Source organism: Tremella mesenterica, assembly GCF_000271645.1.
Source record: "Tremella mesenterica DSM 1558 unplaced genomic scaffold TREMEscaffold_1, whole genome shotgun sequence".
NCBI classification, from domain to species: domain Eukaryota; kingdom Fungi; phylum Basidiomycota; class Tremellomycetes; order Tremellales; family Tremellaceae; genus Tremella; species Tremella mesenterica.
In genome coordinates, this window is record NW_006711225.1 from 15,178 (window position 1) to 29,551 (window position 14,374).

A 14,374-nucleotide genomic window follows, 5' to 3' on the forward strand; every position below is an offset into this window, starting at 1 on the left:
TCCTTGATACCTTGGTTTGCAGTGCAGGTATTCCACTCTCTTGTGTCTGCCGTCGCCGAGATTCGTCGTTGACAGCTGGGATGACATCAGCCAATGAAGGATCACCTAGCATATAGAAAGTAGATGCTAGGGTGGCGTACAAAGCAGGAAGTGCAATGAGAATGGCGTATAAGAGCTGAGAATCCGCCATAACTACAGAAGAGGCAGTGAGGTCATTTACAGCACGCCACATGAGAGACATAGATGTCATTGGGTCGGTTTTGTTGATGTCGGTACGCCAGATGATTCGGTAGAGCTCAGCCTTTCTAGTGGCCCTAGCAGCAGATTAAGTAGCTCGCAGGTAGTCTAGATGTGATTTCGCAAGGAGACCGGTAGGAGATGTGGTATGGATGTCGAGTAGATGAGGGGGTTGTACATTGTGAACAGCTGATCCAAGAGACTCATCATTGGCCGCCCATGCCTTCCTATCCTTCCTCATCCAAGCTTTTTGATCGGCTGCTGGACCCGATGGTAAAACTGCATCTACCTCCACTACCTCATCTAAATCCTTCTGTATTAGGCATGATAGGATTGAGCGCTCCCATTCCTTGTAGTTGTCAGAACTGGTGAGGGTGACACGCCTGCGGGTGGTAGGTTGATCTTCTTCGGAGTTTGAGGGGGACATATCGAATAGATGGTTAGGTAGTCTGATCCCAAATCTGTTGATGATTGCTAGAGCGGTAGTAACTGGTAGTTCTTAGCTCTGTATAAAGCGATGCATGACTACAGTCACTTACCCGGTAGTTCTCAGCTCTGTATAAAGCAATAAAGAACTACCAGGAGGTGAAAACTTTGGTAGGAGATGTGGGACGTTACGTAAAACGACCATGTGTCCTTAAACACGTTGCACAACCCGTCTCTTAGGACTGTACTTTCAAAACTGCCGTATTGTGTTTGTAGAGCAGCTTTATGTTGATCTCCTTCCTTTATTCTGCCTAGTTGGTAGGCTCCTTTCATATCGAGTTTGGTGAATATCCTTCCCAGTTGAAGTCAATTGAGTAGTGTCAAGATGAGTGGCATTGGATATGAATCCTTGACGGTTAACTTGTTGAGTGCCCGGTAATCTGTTACTACTCGATAGGGAATGACTCCCTTTTTGGGGACCAAGAGTACTGGAGATCCATAAGGCAATTTACTTCTTTGTAGATGACCACTAGCCAATCTGTCATTGATCCACTGCTTTAGGAATGCATCCCCATGCTCGTCCAGTTGCTATATTGGGCCCGGTTGTCACGCCTGCGGGTAGACTGCGGTAGCAAAGGACTGCCTTGAGTACTGAAGGGGTTAGTATCTGGCTCGCCTTGCCTTAGATACTGAGGGGACTGAGAGTGTTGGGTTAAAACCAACTGAGTGACGAATTTCCTGTCTAACCGTAAAAGTCAGTAATATTAGAACAAGAGGAAAAGAGATCCATTGATGGGGAAACTACAAAATATGGCCGGCTTATATAGACATCAGCACGAATGATTTCCCAATGAGATTTCCAACGACATCTTCAAATCCTTACGTTTCTGCTCGGTGAAGTCTACACTTTTATTAGGTGAGATTCACGCCTAAGTATGATGTCACTGAGATCTACGGTGAACAATTCCGAAGCATGATGTCACCATGACATCATCTACTAAGCCTGTCTTCTAATCCATGACACCGGTTTCATTTCTGCCCCTGGTGTTAATTCAATCTCATGATCACATTCCCTTCTTGATGGTAGTGTCCTTGCTCTCTCCACCTTGAACAATTCTAGGTACTGGTGCTATTGTGTCGGTGTGACTTGTTGTAGTTCTTCCTCGCTCAATTCATCTTCCCCTTTTTCTAGTGCTGTTCCTCTTACCAAGCCTTCCTCCACTCTTGGATACTTCCACCCATTATCTCGTCCTACTCTGTCAAATTTGATCAGTCCTTTTCCACAATCGATACTTCCTCTAAACTGTTTCAGGAATCCAATCCTACCAGTACTTTGGGACCTTTGTAGGCCATCACATCAAATCAAGTTGCTATCTTGAGCCCTTTTCCCAAATCCAGTTTGGCTTCCACATATTTGGTTACTAAGGTGGCGGTAGTTCCATCAAGGAACCTGATTTTTCGCGGTTCATGATATTGTTTCTTGGGGAATAGGTGGTATAATGGACAGGCCGGCTGCACATGTCTCCCAGTAGCCCCGGTATCAATTAACATTCCAATCTGTAGGGTATCTTCCTTTGTCTGTATCTTTATGTATATTATGGCCGAGTCCTTGCTGAGATCAATTGGTAGCTGATCACTATGTGATTCCTTTAGCTCCTGGCCGCAAGTCGTCCCATCACTCAGGCCAGGTAGTTGTTTCCCTCTTCTTCAAAACTTGCCGCCATTCCTTGAACCAATGGCCCTTTTGATCCAGTTGGAATCAACTTCAATCCGCTAGGGATTGGTGAACCATGGGGGTTTGGGGACCCTCTAATATTGTTCCTTGTGTTTCCGCCGTTTGGACAATTGTTGGCATAATGCTCTGGGCTTCTACATTTGAGACATCGTCAGATTTCCCTTGTCCAGTTCATTTCATTCTCACTGAGTTGTCTTCCATCCTCTGTCCAAGTAACCGGGGGATCATTTGGTAAGCTAAAGTTCATCATTCCTGGTTTTCCACCCAGCAATGGCTCTCTACCCGTTGGATGTGAGATCCGTTCGGTAGAGTTTGGCGGGCCGGCATCTAGTCGTATTGAACTCCATTGTGTTGGGAACCAGGTCGTCTCATTGTTGCGCCTAGCAGCCCATTGGTTTGCTGCAATCATCATTTCAGCCATCCGCTGAGATTCTCCTTGGTCCCTATCACATGTTGTTTGAAGTAGATCCAATCCGTTTTGGTTTGAGGATTGGTGTTATTTACCACTACCACCTCCAGTAGTTCTTCTTTCAGGCCCTGTACAGTAGGGTCCAGGAATTCATGGAACGCCACTTTCATAGTGATTTTGTGAAATTCCACGTCAGACTGATAACATACGTTCCGTCTCTCCCTATACCTCCTAGATATACCTCCTGGTTACTCTTTATCGCTTTATCATAGCTAAGAGTATCCAGGTGAGTTCTTAACCATGTATCGCTTTATCATAGCTAAGAGTATCCAGCTACCGAGCGATCATCATTGACAGATTTGGAATCAGACTATCTGACCAACCGCTTCAATTCACTTCCATCCCTCATCCTTCCAGTCGAACATCTTCCTTTGGTCAGCCCTCATCATGTCGCTCTCAGATTCTGAAGAAGAGAAGATGATCTCTCGCCGTCGAGTTGTCCTCAAAGGAGCGGACAACTTCAAGGAATGGGAACGATCAATTGTGACCCGTTTGATACAAAAGGATCTTGACGATGTTATACAGTCCGATGCACAGGTACCCACTACTGCGGTGGAGAGACAAACATGGGGGAAGAAAGATAGGAAGGCATGGGCAGCCATTGATGAATCTATCGACTCGTCAATCCACAATGTACTCCCTCCAGATCTCCTCGATATCTCAACCTCCACAACCGCCTCACCGCTTGGACTCAAAGCAAAGTCTCTCTATGATCATCTTCGACTCAACTACTCTGCGGCACGGTCAACTCGCAAAGCAGAATTATATCGAATCATCTGGCGGACTGATATTGAAGAAAGTAATCCAATCACCTCCATCTCTGCAATGCGACGTGCCTTCAATGATCTCACTGCGTCCTCTGTCTCCATGGCAGATTCCCAGCTCGCATATGCAATCCTGATTGCTCTTCCTCCTACCTATTCGGTACTAGCTTCCACATTCTACATGCTTGGAGATCCTTCATCCGCAGAGGTCATCTCGGCAATCAATGATGAATTCAGAAGGAGGCAGACACAGGAAGCAAATACCTTGGCTCTGACCGCTAAAGTACCGAGACAACTATCTCAAGGGAAGGTTCATGGTCTACGACAGAAAGGTATGAAGGGATCTGTTGTCAAGGATGGAAGCAAGCCATATTGCGAGATCCACGATACCAATTCCCATTCCACCACCGACTGTCGAGTTGCCCAACGGATCTCTGCCCACATCACATCATTCAAGCCCATTGACCAGTCCGAACCATTCTCATTTGTCGCAGTCGCCTCTCCCATAGCGCTCCAAGCACTTACCGACCAACCCTCCATTGTCGTTGACTCCGGAGCCTCACATTCCATGGTCCACAACGAGCTTCTCCTCTCCTCCATTCACACGCTACCTTCGCCGGTACCGGTCATTGTGGGCAGTGGCTCTTCGGTGTATGCCACCAAGCAGGGTACTCTCACCCTTGGAGACGGGTTCAAGATTCCCAACACACTACTTGTTCCAAAGATTCGTCAAAACCTGCTATCGGTTCGTGCAACAACATCCTCGACAATGATCTGGACGTTTACCGGCAGCACAGCCACATTGACCAATCAAGGCAGAGTCATCCTGATAGCAAAAGTGCACGACAACCTCTATACGCTTCCTTGTACGCCAATCCTCTCTACCCACATTACAGTGACTGATCAGTCACAGGAACTACTCAAAGAATGGCATCATCGTCTTGGACACCTGGGTGCCAAAGCAGTTGTTACCTTGGGTAGGAGCAGCCGCCTGGGAAATATTCATAGATGGAAGAATGTCGACAGCCGTCAGTTCTCATGCTCTGCATGCATCCAGGGTAAAGGAAAGACACTCCCCTGTCCACCTTCCACTATTCGAGCCAATGATCTACTCGGCTCTCTGCATCTTGACCTATTTGGTCCAACTCGGTCCACCTCACATGATGGCTTCCGATCATTTCTGACAATCTACGACGACTTCTCCCAGCATCTTCAGATCATCTTCCTTCGGTCCAAAGATGGTACATTGGCTGCAATCCGCCACTATGTCGATCTTGTTGAGAATCAGCTGGGCAAACGAGTGAAGGCTTTCCGCACAGACCAGGGTGGGGAGTTCAAGTCAACCACTTTCCAAGCCTACACACAAGCAAAGGGCATCAATCACCAGTTTGTCCCAGCAGCTGCGCATGCAAAGAACGGACGAGTAGAACGGGCTCACCTATTGATACTTGACCTAGTCAGGACTTTACTAGTTGATAGTGGTCTGGAAGGATCATTCTGGTCAGAGGCTGCTAGATACGCAGTCTATATTCGAAACCGTGCTCCAAGATCAGATTCAACAATACCAGAAGACGTTTGGACATCCGGTCAAGTGGCGTACAGTCATCTTCAACCATTTGGAACCCCTCTCTTCTACCGAGCCCATTCAGAGACTAATAAGCTTAAACCACGGTATCTTCCCGGTCTACTCATGGGTTATGAACTCAATACAACAAACTATCGTGTGTGGGACCGTATGAAGCGTACCCTAGTCATAACTCGAGATGTAACATTCCCAAAATCATTACACATTGAACCACTATCATTTGCAACACCATCTCCACTCACCACTCATCCCACAACAAGTTATATCCCTACAGCCATAGGTGTCGACTCATGCCCCATTGAACAGGCAAGCGGAGTTAATGAAGTACCCATGGCGGATGCGGTCGATACTCAGTCCCACAACATGAGGGACAGTGGGAGCCAGCCTAAACAGAACTGGCTAGGATGGGCAGTAGAAGAGGATCCACGATTCAATCGCTCCCCAGCACCTTCTCCTCCTCCAGCACCTTCGCCAGAAGAGACAGAACACACTGGACCTCGGCGATCTCGTAGACAAGCTGGCAATGACCCGGAATATGTTCCTCGCAGTCTTGAAGAACATCTTGCCTTGCCCGCCTGTGCAAGCATAGATCTTGACACAATAACAATATCTGCGTTTTCCTCCATCCTAGCACCTCAATCCTATCGTCAAGCGCAACAAGCATCTGACTGGAACCAGTGGAAGGAAGCAATGGATGATGAACTGTCGAAGATGGAGAAGTATGGTGTATGGGAGGAGGTTGATCGGTCACAAGTGCAAGGTGGCATACTGAAGGCACGATGGGTGTACACACGCAAGGTGGATGGCAACACAGGTCAACCTGCTGGATACAAAGCTCGATGGGTTGCAAAGGGCTACGCTCAGCAAGCAGGAGTTGACTATAATGAGTTATACGCTGGAGTGGCACATAAAGATTCAATTCGCTTGTTTCTTGCCGTGGTCAACTACCTGGATCTTGAATGTGACTCAGTCGACATTGTAGCCGCTTTCCTTAATGGAGACCTTGAAGAAATCATACATCTTGAACCACCAGAAGGCAGTGATGTTGGTCCAGGGAAAGTTATTCGATTACGGAAGTCACTGTATGGACTCAAGCAATCACCCCGCTGTTTCAATCAGAAGTTGGACAAGTGGTTACACTCTCAGGGCTTTGTTTCCTCGTCTGCCGACAACTGCATCTACGTTAGGCAGAGATCGGACTCACTCCTCATGATTTCCCTCCATGTAGATGATCAACTCATTGCTGGCTCATCTGCCACAGAGGTGAAGATGTTCAAAAACAATCTGAACACTGCATTCGAAATAAAAGACAACGGACCTGTATCTTACTTCCTAGGGATGAATATCTACCGAGATAGGAGGGTCAAGAAACTACTTCTATCCCAGGAACATTATATCAATGCGCTCCTAGAACGTTTTGGAATGTCCAACTGTAATCCCACTCAGACACCTTTACCCTCAAGCTATCGAGCTGTTGAAGCAACCAACACTGAATTCGAGGAAGCAAATAGCGAGCCCTATCCAGCTATGGTTGGATCCCTTCTATATGCCGCTACTATTTCTCGACCCGACATTGCATTTGCGACAGCGGTATTAGCACGGACAACCAGCAAATGGAATCACCAGCACGTTGCTGCTGCTCGACACCTCATGCGATACCTCCGGGGTACCACTACACATTGTCTCACCTACAGTGGGATTGGTGCAGCTCCATCCATTCATGGCTATGCAGATGCGGATTGGGGAGGTTGTTTGAACACTAGACGATCAACAACTGGATATGTCTTCTCTGGTTTTGGTGGGCCGATTGCCTGGAAGTCCCGAAGACAAGCAACAACTGCTCTTTCCACGGCGGAAGCGGAATTCATGGCTTCCTCTGATGCGGCACGACAAGCCATTTGGCTGAGGCAGCTTGCAAAAGATTTTGGATATGGTCACCCTGCCGGAATTGCAATATTCAATGACAACCGGGCAGCTATCCTGCTTTCAAAGAACCCGGTGCTACATGATCGATCCAAACACATCGATATTCGCTGTCACTTCATCAGGGAGAAAGTGGAGAATGGAGACGTCACACTTTCACACATTTCAACCGAGATGAACCTTGCCGATCTTCTGACAAAGACATTGTCATCTGAACGCCATCAAAAGCTGGTCAATCTGATAGGGGTGAGGTCTAAGGAGATACAAGAACGAGGGGGAGTGTGAAATTCCACGTCAGACTGATAACATACGTTCCGTCTCTCCCTATACCTCCTAGATATACCTCCTGGTTACTCTTTATCGCTTTATCATAGCTAAGAGTATCCAGGTGAGTTCTTAACCATGTATCGCTTTATCATAGCTAAGAGTATCCAGCTACCGAGCGATCATCATTGACAGATTTGGCTGTGAATTTTCCATGCCCAACTTTTGAACTGTATATTAATCTTCCATTGCATGTAACAGGTATGTTGCTTTAACATAAATTGTTTGTTTATCCATGAAATAGATGCTGCCCAATTTCCACCCCACTGTATGACTGGAAAGTGTCGGATATAGTGTTGAAAAAGGAGAGGGGAATTCCACCTTTTGTATGGGGGAACACAAATTTGGCCAAAAACGACAGGTTTTCTATGCCATCCTGCATCCCACTTTCTTAGTACTCTACATGAGGTAAGGGCTGTTTTTGATAGCCAGAAGTCAAATCTATATGGTCTGGGAGTTTGAAGTGCATGCATGACCTGTGGATATTGTGGTAGGAGCTCAAAGTAGAGGCTTGAAATTCCCCAGCCAAATTACTATGAAAGTGGCGTTCCATGAATTCCCAGACCCTATTGTATGGCTGATGCAATTTTCATTGCATCTGGTACCTTCCCAAGATGAGTTGACCACAGTTCAAAGTTTGCAAAGTATTCAGCTGCTGTGTCGGTCTGTCGTAACTCCGGCAATTTTTGCATAGCAGTGCCTGCCATGTTACTGTCTCCAAATTGAGTTCGTAAATGTTGAATGAATTTGTCATAGCTCTCTAACCATTTGGTCAAATTCCATATGCTTTGATTGGTTATGGCCGGGGTCAGAAGCATTTGAGGGGTGCCTCAAAGGTACCCGTACATGAACAGGATCTTTCTGTGATCTGTAGCATACTTGGCCCCTTTGGATTTGAAGTTCATGTGGCAGGCCGCCAGGAAATTGTCAAGTTTGCCATGTTCCCCACTAAAGGTCGGTGGGTCTGCACACTTTGTCCTTCCCAATCGTTTGTTGTTGGGCAATCTTTGATCCAAAGACGGTTTGTTTTCTTTGAGTTTGATCGAAGTTGCTTTCTTTGGTATGAGTACCTGGTTCTGACGGTCAGCTTTTATTGTAGCCAATTCTTCCTTTTGTGCATTCTGTTCTTTCTGTGCATAGTCATAATAGCTAACAATTGTGACAACTGTCGGGCTAATTCATTCAGTGGGTCTGGGACTGGAGTGATAGGAGTGAGATAATGTGAAATGGTACTTCTCAAAGAACTTGGTGGTATTTCTATTTCTGAGCCCAGCCCTCCTTCCAAACACTCCTCTCCAGGTATCATTTTCTGCACTTTTCCTCTGGTAAGCATACAATCCTTTTCCACTTCAACCCAAGGGGTGTAAGGCTGATTCTTCAACTTGTAACGGTACTGGAAACACGATGACTAAGTCGCAGGTTGGGTGGAACTCGATGGAACTCTCGTAGAAGTCTATGTATCTCTGGTGCTAATTGGTGGATCATGTCTCCTCTGCAATCGATGTAGCCAAAGAATGATATTGAAGAATCAGCAAAGTTGGTACTTTGCTGATTGTACTATATACTGTCTACAGGTACCCGTGTCTTACTCCCCGTCCTACTGCAAGTGTCTATGTACATACTCGGACAGGTGAAAACCCGCTTTTGAGCAAACCCAGTGGGGAAATCTCAAAAAGTGGAAAACCCGTCACTACCTAACGCAGCACTGCCTCCAACTCCTGCTTTCCTCCATCCTAATCTGTCAAACTTGATGGAGTTCTCTTGATTCGTTGTTACCCCGCAACACAAATATACCTACGTTGAACCTTTGAAGCAGAAATCAGAGACATTCAAGGCTATCAAGAATTACTCGAGCTTGGTAGAAAATCAACTTGACCAAACTATCAAGACTCTCCAATGTGACAGAGGATGAGAGTTGTCAGCTTCGAGCTACGACAATGGTGCAAGATGAAGGGTATAGAGCAAGGCTTCACTCCCCCGGATGCTCACAATCAGAATAGCTGAGTAGAGCGTATCCATCTCACCCTTCTGAATGATATTCGAACATTCCTTGTGGATTCTCAGCTTGGCCAGAATTCTGGGTCGATGCACTGCTCCATGCAACATACGCACAAAATTGTCTTCCTGATCCCACAGGTGGTGTCCCCCTCCATTGATTCCAACCTGATGCACAACATCAAACCAATTACCACCGTTTTCAGCCCTTTGGACAATCTTGTTACCACCGAGTTGTGAAACCTCAATTGAAGTTGGCAGCAAGAGGTCAGCCAAGCCGGATTATTGGGTACGTTACAGGGACAACAGCCTATACCATTCACATCAAAGATCAAAAGGTGATTGTCTCTTGAGATGTAACAGTAGTTGATGACTCTACAATCGGGAGACATTATCTTTCCTTGGCTATCAGTAAGATAACCAACACCAATACCAAGGAAGACAGTGCTCTTGACCCTCCATATGAAGTTGCATCTAAGGACTCCCAAGAAGACAATGAAGATGTGACGGAAAGCGAGAGGAGTCAGGAAGATGTTGGAGCTAGTGAACCACTTGGACCACCAATCGAAGGTCGATGGTGGAGATATGATCCAGATTGTGAAGGAGCACCTGGTCCTGAATCCAATGTTAACAACACACCTATCACGCCAATGTCTGGCCCAAGCATCAATACTTTACGAAGATCAAGCCGTCTTGCTGGACTGAATCCTGCTGAACAGCCTCCAAATCCACTCAACGATAATTCAACTGACCTTGCTCTGGAATCGCGATGTCTGCACAGATCTTGAATAATCCTTCATCATATCAGTCTGCTTGAGAATCTGCACATTGGCCTCAGTGGGAAGCAGCCATGACAGAAGAGATGGACAAAATGGATCGATACAATGTGTGGGAAATGGTCCCAAAGAACGGGCAAAGTACACTCTCTGGTAAATGGGTCTACACCCGTAAATTAGATCGGGAGACAGGACAGCCAAATGAGTACAAGGCTCAATTTGTGGTCAGGGGATTCCAGCAGCTATTTGGGAGGGACTATGATGAGCTATTTGCTTCAGTGACCCGTAAAGCATCCCTTCGACTCTTCCTCTCAATCGTCAATTATCTTGACTGGGAATGCAATCAGATGGATGTGATAGGGGCCTTTCTAAAGAGTCAACCAATAAAGACATATATGTTATACTCACTGGAAACTCCCTGTAGCGTGTCCGTGCGCCAACCGATACACCAATAATCCCAGCTGATATCCAGCAGGAGCCTGCTGCTTCCTCCCAGACATCATTGGTACCAAACAGGAGGACTAATTGATCAAGCTCAAAAGGTGACATGCGGAATGCGTGAATGTGATTATGCTCATTAGAGACGTGAAATTGAGCACACAGGAAAGAGATATGGGACGGAGGTATCTCCTTGCGGTATGGTCGTCTTGCAATGTATCACCTATCCGTCAAGGACTCGTGTAGAAGTAAGAAGGATGCGAGATATTGTCGATACCTGGAAATGGTGGCAAGGGGAAGAAACTGGTCAATGTAAACTTTGATCTCACGCAAGTAGGTTTCTTTGGGGTATGTTTTTGGCATCCTGACCAAGTGCTGTATGACTCTGAGTCTTTTTCAAGAAGAAATAACGCTTGTCAATCTGATCATGAAGAACATGAATGTGATGACCTGTGGACGCACATGGAGCAATCTAGCATAGAGGGATGCACATTTAAGTCGCCTTCCAGTTGCAAGCGTGGGGTGTGTCAATTTCATCTGCCTGTCGATTGCATTTCCTGAACGGGAATTGACACCCACTAGTGCTGCACCTTTTCTGGCTGAGTTTCTGAATTGTCATATTCTTTCTAGATGGCAACAAGTTCTCCTTCCTCCCAGAGGCCACATAGGTTGTGTTTCATCTCCCTTGATGGATTGAACCTCTTTTCTTCCCATCAAATTTTTAAAACTCAGTCGGAGATGTCCGCCACCTACAATGTCCTTGAATCCTTCCCGTTTTACCTTCCTCCTCAATCTAGTCATTGACACTTGAGTTCTTCACCTTAAATTGCCGCCCAACACTTAACATGCCCAAGAAACGTGGAAATGGTAGACCACAAGTCCCGTCCCTACTAGACGGGGTGGGTGCCGTTTCTTTCTTCATAATACCAGATCCTTTCCGGCTGGACCCATCCTCAACCCAGGAAGACCGACAGACGGTGGAAGTCGAAGCAAGAGGGGGATTGACGTCGGACAAGCTTGTAGACGATCTGGATTTCTACTTTGAAGGGGAAGAGCTCTCTTTCCCTAGATTGGACCTAGAACATGATGTCAGACAGCTTGTGAAAGGGGAACACTGGATTGTCAGTAGCACAGCTCCTATAGTCTGGCTAGAGAGGGACGATGATGGTCTCCCAATGTTTGACATTCCCGGTAGTGATAAGTGGACAAAAGTTGGAAAGCTCTTTGAGCTACCAGACACTGTAGTTGCACAGGTGTTTGATAAAGGACTGGACGGTATGCTGTCAAAGTTCCACACCTCTGTGTGGTCCTACTATCAACATGAAGAGGAGTTCCAACCCGTTCCACTAAATGAAGAGTGCAAGCATGATCTTATCCGTATCTTACGTTCAATAGAGATCGTTTTGAGCCGTGCAGCAACCTTGACCTGTTCGGAGGATAGAGACATGGCCATGCAAGCACGAGAAGGTTGGGAAAGATGGAAAGATGAGCTTGAGGCAAGAGCAGCCGGCCACGGTATCTTTGGAGAGACTGGCAAGCCCTACATGGAACTGGTCCAGAAGACACTTTGTTCCGTCACTGAATATGAAGAGAGCTTTAGTAAGTTATCTTGTTTGTCTTTCGAGGCAATTTACTAATGATGTAGGGGTGTGGAGTACAGAGTCTGCGCCCAAGAATGCCAAGACTACAAATACTCCCAATGAAGGTGAAACCAAAAACGCCAGGCGTAGAGAGAAAGACACTGCTCTCAGCACTTGCTGTAGGACTTTGGGTAAGATATTAGGACTGTTTATTCTGCCAAAATCGGCCAATGGGACCAGTGTTTACAATGTGATTCAAAGACTGGACAGTGAAGCAAGAGCATTGAGTCTCATAGATGTTGATCCTCTCCCCAAACTTGATCAATGTACCCCTGCAATTCTAGGGCTGTATACTCAAAGGATTGCTACCGCTCACACGGCACAGTCTGCACACAAACTTCCACATAATGTGCCCAGTGTTGGTGACTCTGTGAGAGAGGATGGAGGTCTAGGTCCCAGCTCCTTGGGCGGGTCTGCACCATCACCATCAGTGGACTCTGTATGGAGCCAGAAGGGGGACACTCACACAGTCGAACTTCTTAACTCCCCTGTAGGAGGGACAGAAAGTCATATCTCAAAAGTCTCATCTGTGTTGAGGTCTCAGAGGGACCCCATGCACGACCATACTGATCCAACCACTAGGAGTCTATCCCCTGGCAAGCCATCTTCTAGCGGCCCCTTTGAGAACTTCCAACAGGACAAAGCAGTTTCCTACCGTGGAGGCGAACGTGCTACTGTCTCTGATAGCTATTTGCCAGAGGATATTTATACACATGCCCAGTCTTACTGCTAAGGAAGCCTACAAGAATTGACCATTTCAACATCAGATTCACAACATTATAACATACACCTCACCAATCGGACAGCAACTGTACGGGTTCTAATTCAGTTCATAGATTCTCTTACGTGGCCGATGGAAGACGTGGCATTTCAAATTGTCATGAGGGTCTCCATGCCCCAAGGAAGATGTCACGGGTGGGAGCTGAGGTCCTAATTCAGCATCATGTCTCTGATGTCATGCCAACCTATACTGTCAGTTTTGGGTAGTCAAACAGTCTCTTTTGTGACAAGTAGAAGTTTTCAGTGCCTCATGATCTTGTCCATCTGGCAACTAGATATGGTAGCTCTGCTTGAGATAGCAGCATCAATGCATGGTAATCTCTCTACATGAGACCATATATAGGTTATACATAGACATGTTGTGTTGTGGTGATCTTCCTGTGTCTATTACTTTTTATAGGATGATCGAGATAGATTCTCCCTGTCTCAGTGTTAGGATCACGGGTACCTAAGGCAGGTTGTCACGTGATCTACGGACACTGTGACACTTCGGAGCGCCATGACATTCTCCTGTGACACTCTGAAGGGTCATGGTCAAGAGTGCATGACCCACAGAAGAATTGCTCCTCACCAACAACTGTTGATTCAGACAATCACACCATTCTGTAGGGGGATATTGGAGGCTGTGGGAAGGTACTGGAGCAATTTTTTACTCAACTCTGTATGCATGAGGTGATAAAGTGTGCCGAATGATCCTTGATAATAGACCAAAAGAGAGGGGAAACATGCATCTCTGGCATGTATTTCTGGCTGGACATTGTACAATGAGGCTTCCCCCACCCAGTCATGCCTCAGGGTGGGGTCTGGAAGTTGTGCGGTCAAGTTGACATGGATTCTTCTGTCGGTCACATCTTCTGTTGGTCATGATAAGCCCTTGTCAGGGTATGCCTTATAAGGGAGCCCGAGAATGCTAGGCAGAACTTGAGTATTGAGCCTATTAGCAAGGATGTTATGATGCAGGTTGTTTACTGCATTGGTGACAGTGTGCTCAAAATCTACACTGGTGCTCCTAGCGTCGATATCTATCGACGTGATGTGAAGCTATAATGGCTTGGTGTATGGGCAAGAGTTCGGGATTTTGGACAAACATGCCTCATGGCCACTCTCCACGACTATGCTACACCATCAGCCCGTCGTGCTGACTCGCGAGGGAGTGAAGGCTTTGATATCGTGAGGATGTAGGATCACTTGTCGATCGCCTACGCTCCTCGTTTTGACGAAAGCCACGTAATAGCATGTATGACTGACGGGTCCTTCAAATGTACCTTGACCTATCTGGGCT

The 14,374-nt window shown here is 46.5% G+C and overlaps 4 protein-coding genes across 4 annotated transcripts in view; 2 read left to right on the forward strand and 2 right to left on the reverse strand.

Moving 5' to 3' along the window:
- Window positions 1–2,025: 2,025 nt before the first annotated feature.
- Window positions 2,026–2,977, reverse strand: TREMEDRAFT_58016 (uncharacterized protein; the record flags this gene model as incomplete). Its single annotated transcript, XM_007001043.1, has 4 exons — window positions 2,026–2,220; window positions 2,453–2,559; window positions 2,585–2,822; window positions 2,849–2,977. The coding sequence occupies 4 exons, from the start codon at window positions 2,975–2,977 to the stop codon at window positions 2,026–2,028; spliced, it is 669 nt and encodes a 222-aa protein (XP_007001105.1).
- A 5,052-nt stretch (window positions 2,978–8,029) lies between these two features.
- On the reverse strand, window positions 8,030–10,783 carry TREMEDRAFT_58018 (uncharacterized protein; the record flags this gene model as incomplete). The annotated part of the gene is made up of 7 exons (XM_007001044.1): window positions 8,030–8,249; window positions 8,343–8,539; window positions 9,453–9,540; window positions 9,576–9,768; window positions 10,098–10,166; window positions 10,211–10,241; window positions 10,643–10,783. The coding sequence occupies 7 exons, from the start codon at window positions 10,781–10,783 to the stop codon at window positions 8,030–8,032; spliced, it is 939 nt and encodes a 312-aa protein (XP_007001106.1).
- Window positions 10,784–11,517: 734 nt separating this feature from the next.
- TREMEDRAFT_58019 (uncharacterized protein) lies at window positions 11,518–13,045 on the forward strand (the record flags this gene model as incomplete). The annotated part of the gene is made up of 2 exons (XM_007001045.1): window positions 11,518–12,271; window positions 12,318–13,045. 2 exons carry the CDS (start codon window positions 11,518–11,520, stop codon window positions 13,043–13,045), a joined length of 1,482 nt encoding a protein of 493 aa, XP_007001107.1.
- A 1,142-nt stretch (window positions 13,046–14,187) lies between these two features.
- TREMEDRAFT_58020 (uncharacterized protein) overlaps window positions 14,188–14,374 on the forward strand; it is a gene marked incomplete at both ends in the record, with an annotated part of 3,911 nt that continues 3,724 nt past the window's right edge. Inside the window, one exon of the mRNA XM_007001046.1 lies at window positions 14,188–14,262. Coding sequence (XP_007001108.1) covers window positions 14,188–14,262 — 75 coding nt within the window. The remainder of the gene's footprint in view (window positions 14,263–14,374) is intronic.